Source organism: Cricetulus griseus, chromosome 2 (assembly GCF_003668045.3).
Source record: "Cricetulus griseus strain 17A/GY chromosome 2, alternate assembly CriGri-PICRH-1.0, whole genome shotgun sequence".
Classification (NCBI taxonomy): domain Eukaryota; kingdom Metazoa; phylum Chordata; class Mammalia; order Rodentia; family Cricetidae; genus Cricetulus; species Cricetulus griseus.
Genome location: NC_048595.1, coordinates 206994017 through 207016122, shown reverse-complemented (window position 1 = coordinate 207016122; position 22106 = coordinate 206994017). Strand labels below are relative to the sequence as shown.

The window sequence follows — 22106 nt, the reverse complement described above, 5'->3', positions numbered from 1 at the left end:
ATGTAATTGTAAACGAAGAACAAAATGTTAGAGTATATTAAATGTTACAGGAATAAATTACAGGAACTCAGAAGGTTAAGAAACTGGGTTCCAGTAATTAGTGGTAGTTTCTAGGCAATAGCTGTAGAGTTTGGTCCTGAACTTCTGATTAGATCACAATACATCCAATACAAAGCACCGAAGAACAAATATTGGTACCGTCAAAGTGATACCCAGATCTTTTCCGGTCTTTGCTTAGTCCTTTTTCTCCTCTTCACTACACAAAAAGAACTTCTGGTGGAAACAGCCAATTAATAATCAAATCTCTTTTTTAATGGAAACTGGAATATAAATTAAGCAAAAAATAGTTTTGTGCTTCTTCTCTATTCGTCTTACACCAGGTGAATGTTATTACATTTTTGGGGGGCCTAACTTCTCTTCTGACTCAAAAAAAAAAAAAAAAAAATTGTGAAAGCAGGAAGACTGATATGTAACCACATTAGCCATGCTTCCTGACTTCCCATTTGCCCTTAAGCAAGATGGCTGGCTGGTCTTGCACATGCGTACAGCAGCCCGCCTAGAGGCTGTTCCGTCGCATTTGCTTACGTTACACACGGGGATTGCTAGGTTACGGGCGGAGGGGCGGGACAGGAAGTTCCCGTGTTTTGAGGCAGCGGCGGATGTTTCCTGGAGTCTTTCCCGTGCCTGGCTGTCTCTGTGGCTTCTGCTCTGCGAGCTGGCCATGGGGGAGGCAGAGAAGTTCCACTACATCTACAGCTGTGACCTGGACATCAACGTGCAACTGAAAATGTGAGAGCCCCGGGGGCGTGAGCGCGGCGAGGGGCGGGCTGGTGCCCGGGGGAGGGGCTGCTCCTTGAGGGGAGTCTGCAGTAACTGCGGTAACCCGCACACAAGTTCCCGGAGGGGCATGGAGCAGCTTGCATTTTACGCGTTTGTGGGAGTGCTGCGATCCAATTTTATTCAAGAAGAAATCAAATCTTAGGAAGCAAATTTCCCCGCCCAAGAAAGAGAAAGACGATCTTGCCTTTAGAGCAGGGCTGGAAGGTGGAATGGGGCTTTCGGAAATCGTGAAGATGGGATAACCGAGCCCATGGGTGCAGTTTTAACTACATGCGAGATGATAGAACTTGGGGAAGTTTGGCATTTTACGGATAGAGACCGTTGAAAGGGAGTCGGAGACCGAGTCTTTTAGTAAATCCTTGGGGCAGTGTTTAATATAAAGGTCAAGAGTGTGGCATCTTGAAATGGGAGAGAAAAGTTCGCAAATTTTAACTTCAGAACAGTAGAAACACTTGGATAACTGGTGAAGCTCAACTTTTGAGACAACACCAGTTTTGCTGTGTAGTTTACATATTGTCAGAACTTTGACCTGTGCCATTTTTGAAGCTAGGGAGACAAATTTGAGGGCTGTGTCTGATGAGAGCCTTTTGATAATGAAGACTTAAAATCCTACATGGAGGGAACGAATTGTGTATGCTGCTCTTCACCTCTTTTGCTCCTACCTCCTGTTACGAATAATGTGTGAGGCACCTTGGCAGATTCCATGGCAGGCGAGGGTGACTGAGGCAGAGGGACAAACATGCCAGGCAGACAGAGCTTAATGTTAAGTTTTATTAGAAAGGGGTGGGGGGAGAAAAGAGGTGAAGAGACACAGAGAGAGGACAGAAGAGAAGAGGGAGCCAGGAAAAGTCCTGTCTGCCCCAGGGGAGCAGAAGGAAAGAGAGGGTGGGAAAAGAGTTGGGAAGAGAGCATAAGTGGGCGGAGGTCTTTCTTTTAAAGAGGTCCTTTGCACCTGGGCTGACTAGGGTACTGTGTGAGTATATTCTGCCAGGTCAGGGGCAGGCCAGCATAATGCCTGAACTCTTACACCTCCCGCATGCCATTAAACAGCCTTATTTTAGACATCTGCCTAAGAGACAGAGAGGCCATGTGGGTTTCTCTTGTGATGGGAAAACAGTTGACTTTGGACTCTTTGCTCTGGTTCTTTGTCTCAGCAATTAGCTTTCCCATCTTGGATAATGAGTGCTGTCTCTGAGTTTCTACTTCTTCATATACAAAATGAGAATGTGGTTTTTAAACACACGTCCAATTCCTAGTGTGATGACCAATGTAATATTGATATCCAAGACATGCTTCTGCTTCCTTAATAGTGTCCATGCATATCTAGTATGGGCTTACAACACTATGATTTTTTTTCTTTGTATTGTGAAATGGTGAGGTAATATGAGCATATAGTATGGAAAAAAGAATCAAAAATAATACCAGGTAAGAGTAGGAATTTTTGTTGTTGTTTGTTTGCTTTATGTTTTTTTTTTTTTTTTTTGAGACAGGGTTTCTCTGTCGAGCTTTGTAGATCAGGCTGGCCTTGAACTCACAGAAATCCACCTGCCTCTGCCTCTGCCTCCCAAGTGCTGGGATTAAAGGTGTGAGCCGCTGCCACCACCACTGGATTAAGAGTAGGTTTTAAAACAGATTTTAACTATGTGTCTCTGGCTGGCCTAGAGCACATTGTGTGGATCTGGCTGCCTCTGCCCCCTGAGTGCTAGAATGTAAGGTATATACTAGCATTATGGCTTAACAGTTTTTTCCAGTACTGTATTATGTATCTTTTCTTAAGTTTCTAGTCTCTATCTATACATTGAATGTTTGCTTAAAATTGGATAAATAAGTTGTTAAGTTGAAATCAGTAAAATTTTGTTTTGTATTGTTTGTTTGTTTATTTTTGAGACAGGGTTTCTCTATGTAGTCTTGACTGTCTCGGAACTTTCTTTGTAGACCAGGCTGGTGTTGAACTCAAGTGCTGGAATTCTCCAAATGCTGGAATCAGTAAAATTTAATCTTAAGCTTGGATCAAGAGTGGGTGGCAGGGTTTAAAATGATGCCCGAAAAAGAGAAATCTTTTAATGAAGTTAGAATAAGCTTAACATTGTTAGGATTTTCAGAGTTCCTTATGTTTTTTAAAAGTGATGTTGCTTTTAGAAATAGGAAGTTATTATTAGGTAGCTTATTCTTACTTTAACAGATATAAACTTCTTATCTTTTTATGTATCTGTGCATGCTTTAAAACTATGCATCTGAAATAATATCTTTGTGCTTTCAGAGGAAGCTTGGAAGGGAAGAGAGAACAAAAGAGCTACAAAGCTGTCCTAGAAGATCCAATGTTAAAGTTTTCTGGGCTGTACCAAGAGACATGCTCTGACCTCTATGTGACTTGTCAAGTTTTTGCTGAAGGGAAGCCTCTGGCCTTACCAGTCAGAACATCCTATAAGGCATTTAGTACAAGATGGAAGTAAGTTTTTTCTTTTTTGTTTTTATTTTTTCATTTATGGTGTGTGAAAGATTAGACTTTTTCCATAGCCTTAATAATGCTCTAAGTAGAGACAGTTTAGCAGGGATTACCAAAGACTTTCTTAATTGTGTACCTAAGAATCTATAAATATCACTTAGACTGTTGAAAGCCTGTGTTACACATGTAAAGATACTTGTGTTGATGTGATAGTGACTTCATGTTTGTATTTAGTATGTTGGCATTTTGCGAAGTAAGTATTTTACTCTTTCACAACATGAACCAGAACACAACCATGTATGGACCCTCTTTACTGTTTGTGGCCTTTAACAATTAGTACCTTAGATAGTTTGAAATGGGCAACCTGTTGTTTGGATCTTTAGAAGTAGATCTTATGTCATATGCTCAGCTAAGATTTATATACTTTTTTTTTTTTTCCAAGTGAAATTTTGGTTTTGTATTCATGTATTTTCATGGTATATTAGCAATATATTGTTGGCATGTAGGGCCAACATAAGATAACAGGAAACTCTGTTTTTCCAAATTGTATTGAGGACCCTTAATCTAATGTACTGATACTTTTTTATCGGGCATTTCTAGTGTCCAGTCAGTTTTCTTCCATGGTCATGTGGGATGACTGATGCAAAGGTATTTGCTACCTTTTTTTCATGTATGTGTAAAGTGTTTATGTGCCTGTATGTATGTATGTATGTATGTATGTATGTATGTATGTATGTGTGTGTATATATTTGTATTGTGAAAAGAGTGTTGAATTCTCCAAAACAGAGACATGGCTATGCTGTGTCTCCCATGACACTGAGAGTATACATCATTCCTTATGGGCACACACTTGGCTGGAGAGACAACACATCTCTGTTGATATACCAGAATCTGGGAAAGGCTTTCAAAAGAAGAAGCTTCAATATTGCTGGTCTAACTACATCCAAATTAACTATTTGAGTAGTATAATTTCTCTAGTTTTCTTTTTGGTGTCAAATATGTATAAATATTTATATCTATACAACAGCACACATATCTAATATATTTTATTGAGGAAAAGTTCAACTATACAAAAATATAGAAAACACTATGGCCAGGCATGGTGATACATCTCTTTACTCCCAGCACTCAGAAGGCTATAGCCTCTGGATCTCTGAATTTGAGGTAAGCTTGCTTTACATAGTTTGACTCAAAAAAACACAAACATGATTATAGTATCATTATTACATCTAAAACAATGGACCAGAGTTCCTCATTTAGATGTAGAATATCATTGTCTTTGGTAAATACCATTTTTTTTCTTTTGCTATGGAAAAATTTTATTCTCTGTTCCTCACACTGCCAAAAATTACTTAGAACAAAAACGACTTTGTCTCCTCTCATCTGTTTGCTCTTTCATTCTTCTCCTTTTTTTTTTAACTATGTTTGCAAGGTTGTAAAATTAGAAAAAAAAAAAAAACATTGATCACTAAAAGATCTAAGACAACTGTAGAAAATAGATTGAGAAAATATTTGGGCTATATAACAAGAGAGTAGGCATTTTTAAAAAATAGACTAAAATTGAGAGAAAACAGATTTTGTGCAGTTTGCTATTAGTATTTGAATGGTAAATTTATTGCCTAACTCACCAAAATAAAAATGATGAGTAAACATGTTATACCTCCATTGTCCTGTATAAGTAGTTACCTACCAGAAGAAGTCTATAAACCGGAGGGGGTGGTAGGAGTGGGAAATTATTTTGTAGAAGAACTCTTACTACATGAATTGTATTTCCTTGATTTAGTTGATATTTTTACGGGTACGGTCAGTTTCTGCATTATCTAAATGTCTGATTGTGACTTGTGTGAGTTCTAATAATAAGAAATTCACCCAAAATGTGTTCAAGTCTTACTTTAATGCATCCTCCCCTGTCATGTCCCACAGTAAGATCTCATAAAGAAGGCCGCTGCAGCCCAGTGAGTAAAGGCACCTCCATCAAACCTGAGAGCCTGAGTTCTATCTCTGGACTCTACATTTTGGAAGGCGAGAACTATCTCTTGAAAGTCATTTTCTGATCTTAGTCACAGTTAATGCAGATCAGGTCTGGCTTTCAGTTTTTCTGTATTTCAAATGAGATTTGGTATTGTTGCTGTTTTTTGGTCATGCTTTAGGCGGTGTTTTTCTTTTCCTACACAAAACTGTGGATTGAACTCACAACCTTGTACATGCTAGGTAGGTACTCTAACACTGAGGTACAGCCCCAGCCCCTTAAACTTTTAAAGAATGTTTAGAGTCTATCTTGTTTTCTAAAGTGCTTGAAACAGAGACAAAGAAAGAAACAGTGAGAGGGCAAGCAAGAGGTTGGGGAGAAAGAATAACAGGCTAGTATTAATTTAACAATTTCCATTTCAAAGTGTATTGATCTGTCTAGAGAGTAAGTACAGTGGGGGTCATGATGGGATTGCAGTGTCCAGATTTAGGTCTTGTGACTTGGACAGGGATTTTTAAGGATTGGGCTAGTAGTGATGGATGGGGACTAAGATGACAAAATGAGGTTGAGAACACACAGCCTTTTGGTGTCAATAGATCCTTTCATAGGTTTTTGCAGTGTCTGGGTTAGCTCTTATATGTGTTAGCTGAAAGACCACTGTCCTCTACAACTTGAGCTGCAGAAACAGCCTGTAAAACACATCTAACTGCAGTTATACAAAGTAAAGAGATCTTGGGGCCAGGAGTTAGATAGTGGAAGATTTGAGGGGAAGGACCACTCAACTGATCAAGGTACTGTCTCCCAGAATTTAAAGAGTAGACAAAGAGATGAGAAATTTCACAGATAATTTGGATATTGACACTGGTTTTTTTCTTTAGCGTTGCCTCATGTTAATTGTCTCCATGTGAATCAACTGCTGTGGTTTCTTCATCCACAATTGATAACACTGTTCAGTATTTCTTTTAAGTCTGTTCTGCCATGTGAATAGTAATTAACTTAGATGCTTATACTCATGTGTAGAAATAATGGATTTCTTAAATGTGCAGTTTGGATTTTTTAAGAACTTTATATAAAAAAGATTTGATGATGTTTTGCTTCTAATCAAAATTGGTGGACATCTCTAATTTTTCTGGAGCTTCGAAATTTAACAGTGGCCATTAATACTTTTGTTGAGTCTTTGAAAATTTTGTTGTTCCTCACTTGACACGTGCATTTGATCCAAGATAAGCTGCCTTGAGGGTAATTGTGAGTGAATAGAGAGAGCTCTGTCTGCTTTCTGGGTATTCATATTATTTGTGTGGACTTCTTTTGGGATTTTAGAAGCCATCTGCTTAAGGGAGTGGAGATTATCAAATGGATCCATTTTAAATGCAGAAGAATATTTACAAAATTGAGTATATATTCCTGTATTACTTTGTATCAGTAACAAACATGCATTAACAAGTTTAACATCTACAGGCATTCTTAGGAAACATAGAAGGCTAATAGCTAAATGTCATCAGTGCCAGTGAAATAAGTCTAGGTGCAGTAATCAAAATATAGTGTGAAAATCTTTAATAGGAACGAACTTAATGGGATAGGACATTTGTGCAAGTTGGTAATGTCCAAGTGTTATAAAAACAAGTTAGCTTTGACTTCATGAGGTTTTGGTTATTTTGGGTTGTCTTATTATCCTCAGGAATGCAATAACATACCATGAATGATCATTTTATAATTGCAATATGACTTGGTTATTTTCATAATGTAAAGTTGTGTTCTGAAGAAATTTTTTAAAAAAATGAGAGTTTGGCTTAAAACTTTTGACATGTTGAAACATGTTTCCAGGTTTGTTTGCTTATCTTTATTTTTCTGCTGTTCTGTTTCCATACATCTTAGTGATACAACTTTTTTTCTTTCTGTTTTATTTATTTATTTATTTATTTATTTAGTTAGTTAGTTAGTTAGTTAGTTTTTGGGGGTGGTCGATGGGTATCACTTTGTAGCTTGAGCCAGACTCAAACAAACTCTCAAATCTCTCTAGGCTGGCCTTGAACTAACAATAAATAATCCTTTTGCCTCATGCTAAACACTGGATTATAGGCATATGTCACAACTGCTCAGCTTGAGTGTCCCGATTAAATATTACGATATATCAGTGCTATTTTTTTAGGAGCTATATTCAAACTTCATGTGTTTATATTTTAGCAAGAAAAATTGAGGGGATTTCCACATTATTTTTTAGCATACAAACCTAATCTTTTTGGAGGCTTCTCATCTGTCTGAACCATCTTTTATGGGTTAATTTGAAAGAAAGATGCATGCTTATTCTGTTGACTTTGTTTCCATAGTTGGAATGAATGGCTAAAACTCCCCGTGAAGTACCCTGACCTGCCCAGGAATGCCCAAGTGGCCTTGACTATATGGGATGTGTATGGACCAGGAAAAGCTGTGCCAGTGGGAGGAACAACTGTGTCACTCTTCGGGAAATATGGGTAAGCATTCTGCCTACTAATCCACATAGAGCTGTTTCTTTTTCTTTACTAGAGAACTTTGGTTGTGTATGCAGTCTAGTTTCCCTGTGAAAACCAGTTAGGTACATAGGCCTTAACACAAAATTTTGAGATTGGATCTAAAATGGATTTTCTACCAGATATTCTGTATTAGTTACTCTTCTCACTGCTAAATCAGTGACAGTATTCCGACAAAAGCAACAGGGGATCACAAGTTTGAGGGTGTGGTCCATCATGGGTGGCAAAAGATGCAGGAATGTGAGGCAGCTGGTCCCATTATATCTGCAGTCAGAAACAAAGACATGAAAGCTGATCAGTGTACCTTCCCTACGTTCATGTAGTCTGGGATACCAGCTTGTAGAACACTGCTGCCTACCTTGGGGTGGGTCGCCTGAGTTAACCCAGTCTAGACACTGCCTCAGAGACATGTCCCCATATCTGTCTCTTAGGCAGTTCTATGTCCTACACATTTGATAATCAAGTAACCATCCCAGCAGCTAAATGAATCAAGAAACACAATTTGTATTCTCTACTGTTAGGTGAATGCTGGTGTCATTTCTACTAGAATGGAGTGACTGGGAATGATAACTTAGGGTCCAAATCTGGAAACTTCAGTGAAAGTCTTAGTGACTAACTGTCTGGCTGTTACCAGATGCCTTCATTTTTGTCCATTTTACAGTTTAAAAATGTTAATTTACATACCAATAAATATAAATGAGAATTATCTTAATAGGTTTCTTGACTATTTTCTATAAATTGATTTAGTGATATGTTTTGTCCATTTTTTAAAAAATTATAGTTATTCACACAAGAAGTACCTTTTTTGATGATGTTGAGATAGGATTTGACTGTATAGCCCTGCTTGTCTAGAACTCTCTATAGGTTAATCTGGGTTTGAAGTCACAAAATCTGCCTGCCTCTGCCTCCTGAATTCTGGAATTTAAAGGCATACACAACCATGCCCCACTAAAAATGCCTTTTTCTTTCTAATTATTATTATTTTAGTGATGTGTGAGGAGTCTTGGTCCATGAAGGAAATTGACCATTTGTGTACTGTGGTAAAAAATTACTTTAAAAATATTTTTTCTGATTTGTTCTCTGAGATATATATTTACTAGATTGGATTTATGTGAGTCTTTCTTCCAGTATATTCTTATTTCTTCATATTTAGATATATAATTGATCTAAACTATTATAAATCAGGTGATACATTATGAATCAACTTTAACAACAACAAAAGCTCAAATCTGAATACACTTGTCTCAGTTCCTTAACGTAAGCCATCATCTCTGGTGAGTTTAAAAAGCCCGTCATTGTAGCTGATCCTAAGAAAAGCCGCATAATAACATAGTAGAGTGTGTGAGGGAGGGAGCTTGCAGAGGCGGTTACCCAGCTTTAAATGCTGTTTCTTCAGTATCCGGTCTCCTGGGGCAGGTTAGTGAGCCTAATGCCTCAGTTTCTTCACCTGTAAAATGAAATAATATCCATGTCATGGTTTATAGTGATTATCTAAGTGCATTTGATAAGCCTCGAAAGCATTTTATTCACAAATAGTACATGTATGGGTTAGTTGATTAATGATTGATGTGGAAGGTCATTGAAGGTGGTGCCGGCCCAGGGCAGGTGAGCCTGAGTTGTATAAGAAAGCAGGCTGAGAAAGCCAGGAGGAGCAAGCCAGTAAGCAGCCTTCCTCCATGGCTTCTGCTGAGTGGAGAGGCTTAATTTGGTATGGGGTGGGCCTGGAAGTTATGGTCAGGCTAGGAGGGTCCTACAGATGGCTAGAGAATGCAGGGACACTGGATGTTTGACCTGGGCTAGATCTGCAGCTTCGGGAGGATACATGGAGGGGAGGATCAGACAGATTCACAGGCCTAGACACAGGCAAAGCATGTCTGTAATTCTTTGTATAGCTAGCTCATTGAGTGAAATTTCTTTTGCCTCCCATCCAAAGGAAATGGAAAATGTGCCTGAAAGGCAAATTAAATAACAATTCTCCATAAAAGTTAGTAGTAATAATTAGGAGTTAAATTTGGTGGCTTGCCGTGAGCTAAGATTTTAAATCTTAGAAAATCTGTTCATTCTGCATAGCTATGTCCTCTGCAACCACAGTTGTGCAATTTTTGGGCAGCACTGCTTTGGCCATAGTTTTCTCAGATGTTTCTTTAACAAGAAAATGTCATTACTGGCCTCTTCTTCCAAAGGACCCTGGTATGCACTTAGTAAAGTAGACTGTAAAAGTGGTCCTTAAAGCTTCTAAGACTGGAAGGTGTCACAGTGACTGCCAATTTGTGTTCTTTGCCAACATCTGTTTGGTATATGTGAGTCAGTGAGGGGGAACTTCTTAGAGAGTGCTAATAAATAATTTAAAACTGATCTCTTATAACAGTTCTGCAGAAGCAAACTGTCTTTAACTTAAACACCCAGCTTCAGAGATTTCTAAGTAGTATAAGAGCAGATTGGTTGTTACTTGGATTGGTAGAACCATAGGCAAACTGCAGATGATGTGCAGGTGTGTGTGAATTCTGAAGTCATGGCAGTAACTGCTACTGTGGCATGGCCCTGCCAGCTAGAATCACATTGGCAGCTGTTACTGGGTCTCTGATGGAGCTGAAGGAGGGCCTGCTGTGCTGTTCCCCTGTCTGGTCTGTGTGACTTAATTTCCCAAGTGGACATAATGTTCTGCACATCTTCTGCCTCCCCAATGGGGGCTGTGTCATTTTAGGCAAGTTTCCATTAGTGTTCAAAGAACGTGGCATGATTACTTCATCACCACCAGCACTCAGCACACCCCTTCCCGAAACCTGTTTTAAAGTCTTTTCTAGATCTATCCCAAGGTGCCTAAATTATTTAGTAGACTGACTTCCTGCCAAATGTGTTCTTAGTTAAATTCAGCCATTGTATTGCCTGAGGAGCGGAGAGGTAGAGAGTAGGAAGGGATGGCATACTGTTTCTGAAGGTGTATGTGAGGTACTCACTGTTAGTGGTGCTGTTAGTGACTTCACTGGAGCTGGTTCCTCAGAGCTTGTTTTAAGGTTGTCCTCCATTTTGTTTAGTTTGAAACAAGGTCTCATTAGATTCCCTGTGTTAGTTGAGAATCTTTAATCCTTCTGCCTCAGCTTTCTTATCTATTTGATATTAAACAAGAAAGCAATATAACCTTGTAAGAGCTTGTGTTTACCACAAGATCCCAGCAATTCCACTCTTAGGTATATACCCAAAAGAAGCACATTCATACAACAAGGACAGATGTTCATCTATGTTCATAGCAGCGTTATTTGTAATAGCCAGAACGTGGAAGCAACCCTAGATGCCCCTCAACTGAAGAATAGATACAGAAAATGGGGTACATTTACACAATGGAGTACTTAATCCGTGGGAAAAAAAAACAATGGAATATTGAAATTTGAGGGCAAATGGATTAACTAGAAGAAGCCATTCTGAGTGAGGTAACCCAGTCACAAAAAGACAGACATGGTACAGTCACTCATATGGATTTTACACATAGAGCAAAGGATTACCAGCCTAAAATCCACACCACCAGAGAAGCTAGGCAACAAGGAGGACTCTAAGAGAGACATACATGGTACCCCGGAGAAGGGGAAAGGGACAAGATCTCCTCAGCAAATTGGGAGCATGGGGGGAGGGGAGAGGGAGCTAGGAGAATGAAAAGGGGAGAAGAGGAGGGGTGAGGAGGACATAGAGAGCAGGATGGTTGTGTAGGGGGAAGAATAGAGGAGAGCAAAATAAAAGATACCATCAAAGAGGGAGCCAGTGTAGGTTTAAAGTGAAATCAGGCACTAGGGAAATGTCCAGAGATGTACAAAGATGACACCAATTAACCATCTAAGCAACAGTGGAGAGGCTACCTTAAATGCCCTCCCCTGATGGCAAGATTGACGACTAACTTATATGCCATCCTAAAGCCTTCATCCAGCAGCTGATGGAAGTAGAAGCAGATACCCATAGCTAAACACTGAACTGAACTGGAATATAGTTGCAGAGAAGGAGGAGTGATGAGCAAAGGGGTCAAGACCACACTGGTGAAACCCACAGAAACAGCTGACCTCAACAAGAGGGATCTCTTGGCCCCCAGATTGATCACTGGGAAACCAGCGTGGAACTGATCCAGACTCCATAAATGTGGGTGTCAGTGAGGAGGCCTGGGAAATCTATGGGGCCTCTTATAGGAGATCAGTACTTATCCCTAGCATAGGAATGGACTTTGGGAGCCCATTTCACATAGAGGGACACTCCCTCAGCCTAGACACTCAGGGGAGGGCCTAGGCCCTATCCCAAAGGATAGGACAGACTCTGGAGACCCCCATGGAAGACCTCACTCTCCCTGGGGAGCAGAAATGGTATTGAATAGGTAGGAAGTTAGTGGTGGACAGGGGAGGGGGGTGGGAGAGGAAACAGGGATTGACATGCAAAACAATCTTGTTTCTAATTAAAATTTAAAAAAAGAACTTGTGTTTATGTGTTTTTTGTAATAACTTAAGAAAATCTTTAATATGATAGTTTTATTAATGAGAAACCTGGTGTATTCTAAGGAGTCAACATTATCTATTCATGGTCACAGCCACACATGCTATGAATGATGCAGTTGGTACCCTAACCCAGACAGGCTTACAGAAAAATTATGAGACTTGGCAGTTCTCCCTTCCACCCTTAAATGTGATACTGTTCTACTGGATAGAAACTTAGTTCCTGCTATTCTAAGATGGCTGCTGAGGTGCTTGTTGGGTGCTTTCCTCCAAGCCTGGCTGACGCCGTTTTCCTCTGAACAACTGCAAATACTTGCAAGGAGGGATCCCCATTGATTGGCCATGTTGACTTGCCACTCTTCATAGAAGGAGGGTGGAGAGAGTCACTGGACCCTCACCTTGGATTCACACTGTTCCTCATGTGTCTTCCAGCTTTTTGTATGTACTTCTGCCTTGGTTGTATGTGGCCTCATTGTATCAGGAGGTAATAGCTTATGTAGACTGTGGAAGGCTAACTAAAGTAGGGCTGCATTGGTGTGACCGTGGGGAAGTGTGTTCTTGAATGAGCCTGTCCCATGTCTAGCTGCCTTGTGGTCACTTAAGTTGTTGTAAGTAACTGCTCTCTTAGGCTCTGAGTTTTACCTTGCTTTGCCACTGGAGCCATGTAAGAAAGGTACACATTTGCTTAAGTCTGCTGAGGAATGAGTTCCCTCAACACTGATAGCATATGCATTGGTTTTAGATCATTTCTATACAGGTCTCTTGTTTTCTGACTATCTAAGAGAGAAAGAGTGCCCTGAGAAGAGACTTGTGGATTTTTAGCAGCTTAGCTCAGGGCTGCACAAACTGTGGAGGACTCGGAGCCTGGCAAACTTGACACACATTTGTTTATGATGAACTGCCTCAGTTTACCTCTCCTCTGAACTTTTTTTCCTATAGCATGTTTCGCCAAGGAATGCATGACTTGAAAGTCTGGCCTAATGTGGAGGCAGATGGCTCTGAACCCACAAGAACTCCTGGCAGAACAAGCAGCACGCTCTCAGAAGACCAGATGAGTCGCCTTGCCAAGGTACATAGGCTTCTGAGACAAGGAGAACTCTGGTGCTACTCTGTGTACCTTGACATTGTGAATCTAGTCAGTTGTCGTCTCTCTTTAAACCTTATATAATCATCCTAGCTATATAACTTTAGGACATTTTCACCTCTGAAAGCTCCATGTACTCAGTAATTATATCCTCCCTGCACTTGCTGCTGGCTGCTGGCCTACTTTCTGTCTGTGGACTAATGCATGCTTGGAATCACACACTCTGCGGCCTTTTGTCTAGACTTACATCAGATTTGGAAGTGTGGGTCTCTAGTATTTTCATTGTCATGTTTATTTTCTGATTTGCTCTTTTAAGTGAAAGGGGTGGCTTAGCTCCCTCAAGTATGCTTACTGGCATAATCTTTCAGCTTTCTTTCTCTTTCTCCAAATGAATAAAACCAAAGATGTATCTCAGCTGCTCATTTCCAGGTTTTGCCTGTGTTCTTCCTGAGTGTGTAGGGCAGTTCATAAGCTTCTCTTAGGTCTGCCCTCTCCTCTTAAGAGTTTATCAGCTATGGACTTTGATTTACTTTCCATGACTTATACATAGACATTTTATTAGAATCATTTCATATATACTCTGTGGGCTACTAAAATTTGAAGGTTTCAGTTTTTACGTGTTGCAAGAACATAGTTTTAATCTGACTACCCAAGGATAATGGGACTGTGAAATGAAGACCAACCTTTAAATGGCCTATGAAAAGATGGTATTAGGTAATTAATAAACAAAGAATGTCAATTCAAAGCTGGACTTAATGCTTTTACTCTGATTTGTTCCTCAACTATGGAAGCTAAATTCTAACTATAATATGAATAACATTTGGAAGCCCACTTTCTAAGTTTGGCTTTTTAAATACAGTCCTTTCATAGTGATTTTAATGGATTAAATCTCTCAAATGATTTAGATTGTTTTATAAACCTGCCTAGTTTTCCTTTGAGGAAAACTGGTTATGCAAAAAGAAAAAATATTGTATAGTGCTCAGCTTAGGTGTCTTTTTTTTTATAATTTGGACTTTCTTAATAGAGAACAGAAAGAAATGTATGTATTAAAATATGCCACCCCCTAAATCTTGCTCATTTTCCATTTTACCATATCTAAACTTTTATAATTAATGCTTACATCTGTTTCAAAGACCAGACTTCAGGGCTGTCTGTTAACTTTCATAGTCTGGACCAGCCTCTTGGTAATGATGGACCAGTGTGTACATGGTTCCCTTCAACTCTATTTTTCAGCTTGTCATTCTGTAAGAATTTTATGATAGGGTGCATATCCTCCTGGGGCTTTGGATGTGACTACTGGGCTCAGATGTTTGATTTATATTGAATCTGTGTCTTGGACTTGAAAGGTTAGTGCAGAAGCATGCTGGCCCACCGTCTCCTTCTCATTTTATCAGCGCTGTGTGATGCCTTCTCAGTGTGCTTTCCTTTCTGTCAGTTTGATTAAGAGGAGGCGAAGAGAAAGTAACAAGGCGATGAAAAATGTTTTGTGGTCTCTGTGGAGATAGTGGGGGATTGAGCATTGCAGTAATGGAGAGAGGGAAGCCATGGAACTTCACAGAGCTACATTGGTCACTGAGGATGGGGATCTGGACCTCAGGCTTATTGAGCAGGACAAAAGGTGGATGTGATACACAGAAACAGGACAGACACAATACTACACTTACCCTGCTGTATGCTGCCTAGATTGAGTTGCAGATTATGGGTGGAATACTTGTTTCCTTAAATTTTGTCTGTACTTAACAACAGTACTGCATTGCACATGCTGTTGACATCATTAACATGGTAGTTTATAAGCACTTAGTGGAAGGTATTCTGCTTTCAATCAAGCTATTCAGTTATAATCTAAATCATTAAGAGAAAATACAATATAAAAATGATGGTTGAGCCGGGTGGTGGCGGCACATGCCTTTAATCTTAGCACTCAGGAGGCAGAGGCAGGTGGATCTCTGTGAGTTTGAGACCAGCCTGGTCTACAAGAGCTAGTTTCAGGACAGCCTCCAAAGCCAGAGAGAAACCCTGTCTCAACCCCCACCCCCCCAAAAAAAGGTAGTTGGAAGTATGAACTATCTAACCAAGTGAAGACCTAAAGAAGTACAGATTTTTGTTTACAAAGAATACACACATTTTAAAAGAGCATAGACCACAGAGAAGTACCAATTGGTACACAATGTACCAATTGAATGTACTTTTAGGGAGTTAGTCCTGAGAAATAGTTGAGACTTGGCAGCACAGTAAGGAATACAATACAGATAATCTCATTGCCTTGAAGTAGTAACACCCCTACTCACATATTTTGGCTACAGTAATGGATTTTAATCACAACGAACAAGCACAACTTCTGTTTTTTTTTTTGTTGTTGTTGTTTTGTTTGTTTGTTTTGTTTTGTTTAAAAGCTTATCTTACAGAGGAAGAGAATTATTGACTAATTAGAGTTCACAGAGAAATTCATTACTGTACAAATAGGAAAATATATGCCTAGCCATAACATTTGGTTTGGGTAAAAGAGTTTCCTGTTTCATGTATCCCTTTAGATGCTTTTTATGTGACAATAATTTAAAAATGTTAGAATTATGATAATTACTGTTATGTTTGAATGAGAATAGCCCTGGTAGTCTCGTATGTTTGAATACTTGGTCCCCAGTTGGTGGAACTGTTTGAGAAGGAGTAGGTAGTGTGGCCTTGTTGGAGGAAATGTGTCACTGGAGGCAGATTTAGAGATTCCAAAAGCCCACACCATTCCCAGTTAGCTTTCTCTGACTTCTACTTGCAGATCAAATTGTAAGCTCTCAGCTGTTCTGCAGCCTTGTCCTTGTTCCTCCATCATGGACTCTAATCCTCTGAAACTGTAAGCCCCCAATTAAGTGCTTTCTTGTATAAGTTGCCTTGTTCATTTTGTTTTAGGACAGCATAGAAAAGTAACTAAGGCAATTGATGAAATTGTTCAAGACTATCAGGCTTCAATGGTACCTGTGACATTACCTAAAATATCATTTTATATGAAATTCATAAAGAGTAACTTTTGCTCTAGGTAACATACCTTTTATAAATAGCTTGTTTGAGTCAATCACATATCCCCACTATTTCATGTTACAGCCAGGGTTTGGGAATACCTTGTCAATTGTTTCCTCATTCTGCTGAGTGGCATCTTTTCAATAATTCACTTGAGTTGCTCACAGTTCTCCAATACTGTCAAAGCCTTTAGACTTGTCTTAAAACTACTGGCACTGAGTAGACTGAGTGTTGATGCCAGTGTGATATTGAGCCCTAAAACATTTTTGATTGATGTTCTGAAAAATCTATTCTCTGTTTTTACAGCTCTAGTTTCTGCCTGAGGAAAAGAAAGTAACATGCTTTTAAAACTAGATTAATTTCCAAGAAGTTTAACTAAATGAAATTTTTATATGGCAAATGCTAGTCTTCCTGAATAATGAATAAAGCTTAAAAGTAAAATTGAAAAATTGTGGACAAGACTTCATTAATCAAGAAGATAGAAAAATGTAGATAAAACTCCTTTGCTTGCTAAGAATTAAATATATAGGCACAGGCAGACTTTGACATGCTCTTACAGTTAAGTCTACGTTATTCAGATGAATTTTATGTATTGTTATATTATGTCTTAGATACAAATTACTTCATAGCTTATGCTGTATTTGCTATAGGTAGGACTCATTATTTTTGTTTATTTCAAAGATACATCTTTAAATGATAGAAGTCTATGAGACAGTCACAGTCTGTCTTCGTGCCCCCTACTCTCATAATATTATTAGGACGAGGTATAAAATTTTTTTTGTCTGTAACTTTTTATGTCAGTTTGTTCCAGGCTTAAGAAAGGTATTAGATCAAGAACAGTGGCTCGTGACTTTAATACCAGCACTTGGGAGACAGAGGCAGGCAGATCTGAGTTAAGGCCAGCCTGGTCTATATAATGAGTTCTGGATTAGTCAGAGCTACATGGTTGAGACCCTTGTTTCATTCAGACAGACAAAACAACAAGGAAAAGAAGGAAAGAAAGAGAAGTACTAGAGATGAAAGAGTAGAGCAATGTCCTTGTAACGTGAGGGAGTGTGGAGTAAAATAGCAGATACTTGCAGAAGTACAGCCTGCGTGATCATGCTGAAATGTCCTGTCTGTGGTAAAAAGCAGCAGTGTCTGGCCAGCACGGTTGTATTCACATACGTTCTGTGAATTTGAAGGTTTCACTGTATGCCGAGAAATGAATTAGTTTTACTCATTTCTGAAGCATCTGAGAAACGAGGTAAAGCAAAACAAAATAAAACAAATGCCCGCTTTTAATTACCTGTGGGTTCATGTGAACAGTTTTGATGGGGGATTTGGCAAGCCAGTGAAAAAATTAGCACTTTAGACTGAAATGGAAAGAAAGCGGGTTTTTTACTATACTTCAAAGTGTAGCAGGCATGGTGTTGTGAGAAGTAGCAATAACTGTGTCAATAGGTTGTGGAGTTTCCATTTTGGAGTAGATTTTACATTATGTCAAACCTCTTTGCAGTTTTCAGGCATGTAATTGTCACTGTGAAAATGAGGGCAGTCCTGGTTGGGACACTTTCCTTTCTGGTGGTTGGTGTGTTTCAGTCTTGTTGTCAAGCACTTTCTGTTATGTGTATGAGGGCAGCTGTTTGATCAGGCTGAGGCCATTCTTTTTTTTTTTCTTTTTAATTTGTTTTCCAGCTTTTTTGTTGAATGCTTTTTATTACTTTATTTATTTATTCATAGGAATCATCATATTATTTCCTTCTACTTCCAAGTCAGAAAACATCCTTGGAAGAGTTCAAAACTTTGCAAATACTTATTTTCCATCCTGTTCATCATCCTTCTACATAGTTCCTCTCACTCGATATAAGTCAGTGTTAAGTACTAGGCTCTACCAGATTCATGACTTTAGCACTTTCAGTGTTTACACTGGGCCTAGCAAAAGAGGGAGCTCATCTGTTTCCAAGGACTGATATTTAACAGACCCTTATCCCACTGCTCCTAGTCTGGATGCTGTGTGGCAAGCTGGTCGGTCTACTTTAGCCTCTTGTCTGTATTTTTACCCAACACCCACTGGTCTGTGATACTATATTTCAGCATGACATCTTCTGTGATATCTGATGATAATGTGATTAGGAATCCAAGAAGTTTCCTGGCAGTGTTTCTATTGGTTCTAGTTCATTCTTTTATTTGAATATCCTTTGTAGCTCCTTTCTGTTTAGTTCCTGGTGAGGCAGAGCATAATAGTTAACCCATATTTGGAGGACACTGATCTTCCAACTCTGTATGACTTCTTGTGAATTCTTTAGAATCCCCATACCTGACAAAGAGTGAGTGACACTTGCTGGCTCTTCCTAGAATGGATACACAGCAAGGATGATTTCTTCACAAGTATTTTTAATATATTGGATATCTCGCTCCCTGCTGCTTAGCAGGGTGCAGATCTTACATTGGAAAGACATGGGTCCACGGCTACACACAGAGAAACACTGTCTCAGGACACTTAAAAAAAATGGAGGTCACTGATATTTCAGACTCAGAATAAATTGGAAATTTATCCCAGTAACACATACAAGTTGCCTACACTCACCTGTGTTGACAGAAGTCCCTTTTAGTCCTCAGCATCGGTAGAAATGGCGGTAACTAAAAGCTGCTGTAGACTGGAGGACTACTCTTGTTTGGGTATGCTGTTATCATCACCAGCAAGAGATAAAGTAACACAGGAGCTGCTTTCAATGATTATAGTTGTGTGTAACTTCAATACATGTTATACAAATTAACATTCAATTACTAATTATTATTATTTTGTGTGCTTTGAGCCCTACCTAAAAATCAAAGTCCTTATGGTTTGAAGATCTAAAAGGTACTTTGGTAGATGAAGTGTATTGAATTTGGATGAATTATTTAGAAGAGTTTTCTGCCAAACCCACCATTCCCACCATGATGTGCAACCTTCAGAGAATCCTTTCTGGATGATCCAGCTCCAGCTCCATGTCTCTTAAGAGGGTAGCTTCTTCAGAAATCATGAGAAATAGTGAAGGGAATGCTGCAAGCCTCTAACTGGGGATGCTTTGTACTGGTACGTAAATACGGTGAATGCCTGGAAGACATTTTCAGTGGTAACTATTCAGTTCTACAGAACTTCTGTAACTAATTTAAGTTGAGAAATACTTGGAATTTAAATATCAAGGACCTATTGAACAGTCATCATAATGACTCTTGATTTTCCATTCACAACTGAATTCAACATTATTTTTCTCTGTTGGGGCATGCAGGTAGGCATTACTCACTATTTCTGATTGCAGCATTTTACTGACAACTCCCACAACTGAGGTCTGAAAGATAATTTATACTTGGCCTTTGTGGTGGCTTTACCAAATTTACTATTCCTTGTGGTAGCTGTTCAAAAGATTGAGAAAGGTCATATTTGGTATGCAGCTAAGAAAAAAAGAAGGCCTAGCTTGTATAGGGAGTGACATATGTTATCAGCAACATAGATTCAGCTGTTACAAATAGCTACAGAAAGTCCCCGATGTATCTGGGTATTTATAATGGAGAAGAAGGAAACCTCATTTCATTTTCCACATCAGGACACAACTCACCTCACAGCAAATCATTGTGGGGACCAAATGTTGGGTCATAAACACAAACTAATGTTGAGTAAATAACAGAAACTAGGGGAGCTGAACTTTCATAATAACCATGTACCAACAGAGAGTGGCTAGCAAAGACAGGCAGGTGGAAAGTGTCTTAGAGTCTCAGGTCACATCATTCCAGACTGGCTTTTACAGTGAAAATACAAAAGTTATATAAACATTTTTTTTTTTTTTTGTTTCTATGAGCAAAGTAATAGTAGAAGTGAGTAAGAACTTACATGCTAGTAATGGAAAGACAAAAATGACACATGTATCAGCCGTTAGTAACTATAGGATGGTACCACTTGTCATGCTTTACATCTACATGCGTGTTAGGACACACATAGAAAATAATATTTTTTATTGGCTGGGGCTCAAAAGTGACAGTTTGAGAAGAGTTTGTCAGTGTTGGAACCAGATCTCCAGCTTGCAGTGTGACACTCTCATATAAGCCGCACTACTTGCTCTTTGGTCCTTGTGACTGTTTCTTATTCTCATTGATGTAGCTCATACATCTGCTTGATGTTCCACTGGAGCTAACAGAATATCTTATAGTATTCCTGGACTGCTGTTCTCCTTTTATCGTTTAAGTTAACATAAAAATCATGTGTTTCAAGGTAGCATTTCTCTACATTGTTTCATACTCTTTTCTTTCTCTGCCCCCTCGTTCACTTCCCACCTCTGATCTGGTTCTCCCAGATAGTCCCATTTGCTTTCATGTCCCATGTGTTCCATTATCCTACCCTTTATCCGCTCTCCCTTTTTAAAGATCTTTTCCTAGTTTCAGTCCACATTTTACTTTCACATTTTACACACACACACACACACACACACACACACACAGATTCAGCCTATAAGAAAATATGCAGTATTTATCTGAATCTGTCATATTTCATGTAAGATAATGATCTTTGTCCAGTTCCATCATTTTCTCTCAGGTATGATTTCATTCTTTATGACTGAAATTCCTGTGTGTATATGTGCATATCACACTTTCTTTATCCATTCATCCTTGATGGATTTCTAGACTGGTTTCATTTCTTTATAAATATAAGTAGTAGTTACTAAGATCTCTTTTATCTATTTTCATTTAGAAGTTACCATTAGGGAAAAGGTGCTGTTTCTTATTCACAAGAAAGTTATTTCCTAAGTAGTACTTTTGTATTACAATGGACTTCAAACTTTTTAAAAAGGATTTATGATATATGTGTGAGTGTTTTGCCTGCATATATATTTAGGTGCACCACTTGTGGGCCTCCTGCTCACAGAGTCCAAATTAGGGCAATGGATCCCTTGGAACTGTAGTTACTATGTCAGTGTTGGGAACTGAACCCTGGTCTTGTATTGTGCAATAGGTGCTGTTCTTAACCACTGAGCCATCTCTCTAGTTCCTGAACCTCAAACATTTTACATAAGGTTGTCACTTTTTTATTTTTGAAATACTATAAACTCATAGTTGTGATAGTGTCAAGGATGATAAAGAATACTAGTGGTTATGACTTTCAGTTCTGAGTGAGGTAATAATTAATGGTACTATTTGATGTCTTTATGGGAATACTGCCATGTCATGGACAGGGAAGAGGAACTCGAGCTAAGAAAAGTGGTGATACAGGTTTTGATGCCTAGTTTTGCTTCATTCTATGAATTTGCTGAGAAAGAGTTGTGATACATAAGTAAAGCTGATGTCTAAAATTTACAGGGTCAATATCAAAGCCAGTTCTAATCTAAGGACCTTGTAGCTTATCTTAACTTCTCTATGAATATGAAAAGCCACTGTGATATAATTTATGAAACTAGAGCAAGACAGTGTGTAAGACCTCAGTGCACTTAAACATCAGTGATGTTAGAATTTTAAGTCCTTTGTTGTTGTCTCCTAAAATAAAGGCACACATGCATGTGTATGAACTTAAGTCTTAGAGTAATGATTTGTTGTTGGTCCCCAAGAATTATCTTTCTGTGTATTTAACTCACTTTTTAGAATGTTTATTACATTACAAATGAGAAGAATAGAGAAAAGGTGGTTTATTTTCCCTTAGAGGATCTTTTGTTATAATTTCATGTATGATAATCAAAATATGATAATCAAAATATAAGAGCTATAGAACATCTAGATAACATTCAGGAAGGACTGTGTTCCTCTCTTGCTTACTAACAATGGCAAGATTTCAGAC

The 22106-nt window shown here is 38.8% G+C and overlaps 1 protein-coding gene across 1 annotated transcript in view; it reads left to right on the top strand.

Annotated features, from left to right (window-relative positions):
- The first annotated feature begins 632 nt into the window (after positions 1-632).
- The window catches only part of Pik3c3 (phosphatidylinositol 3-kinase catalytic subunit type 3), an 88929-nt gene continuing 67455 nt past the window's right edge, over positions 633-22106 (top strand). The window contains exons 1-4 of the mRNA XM_027400644.2: positions 633-789; positions 3101-3289; positions 7583-7726; positions 13168-13297. Of these exons, the coding sequence (XP_027256445.1) occupies positions 722-789; positions 3101-3289; positions 7583-7726; positions 13168-13297 (531 nt within the window). The 5' untranslated portion in view covers positions 633-721. The remainder of the gene's footprint in view (positions 790-3100; positions 3290-7582; positions 7727-13167; positions 13298-22106) is intronic.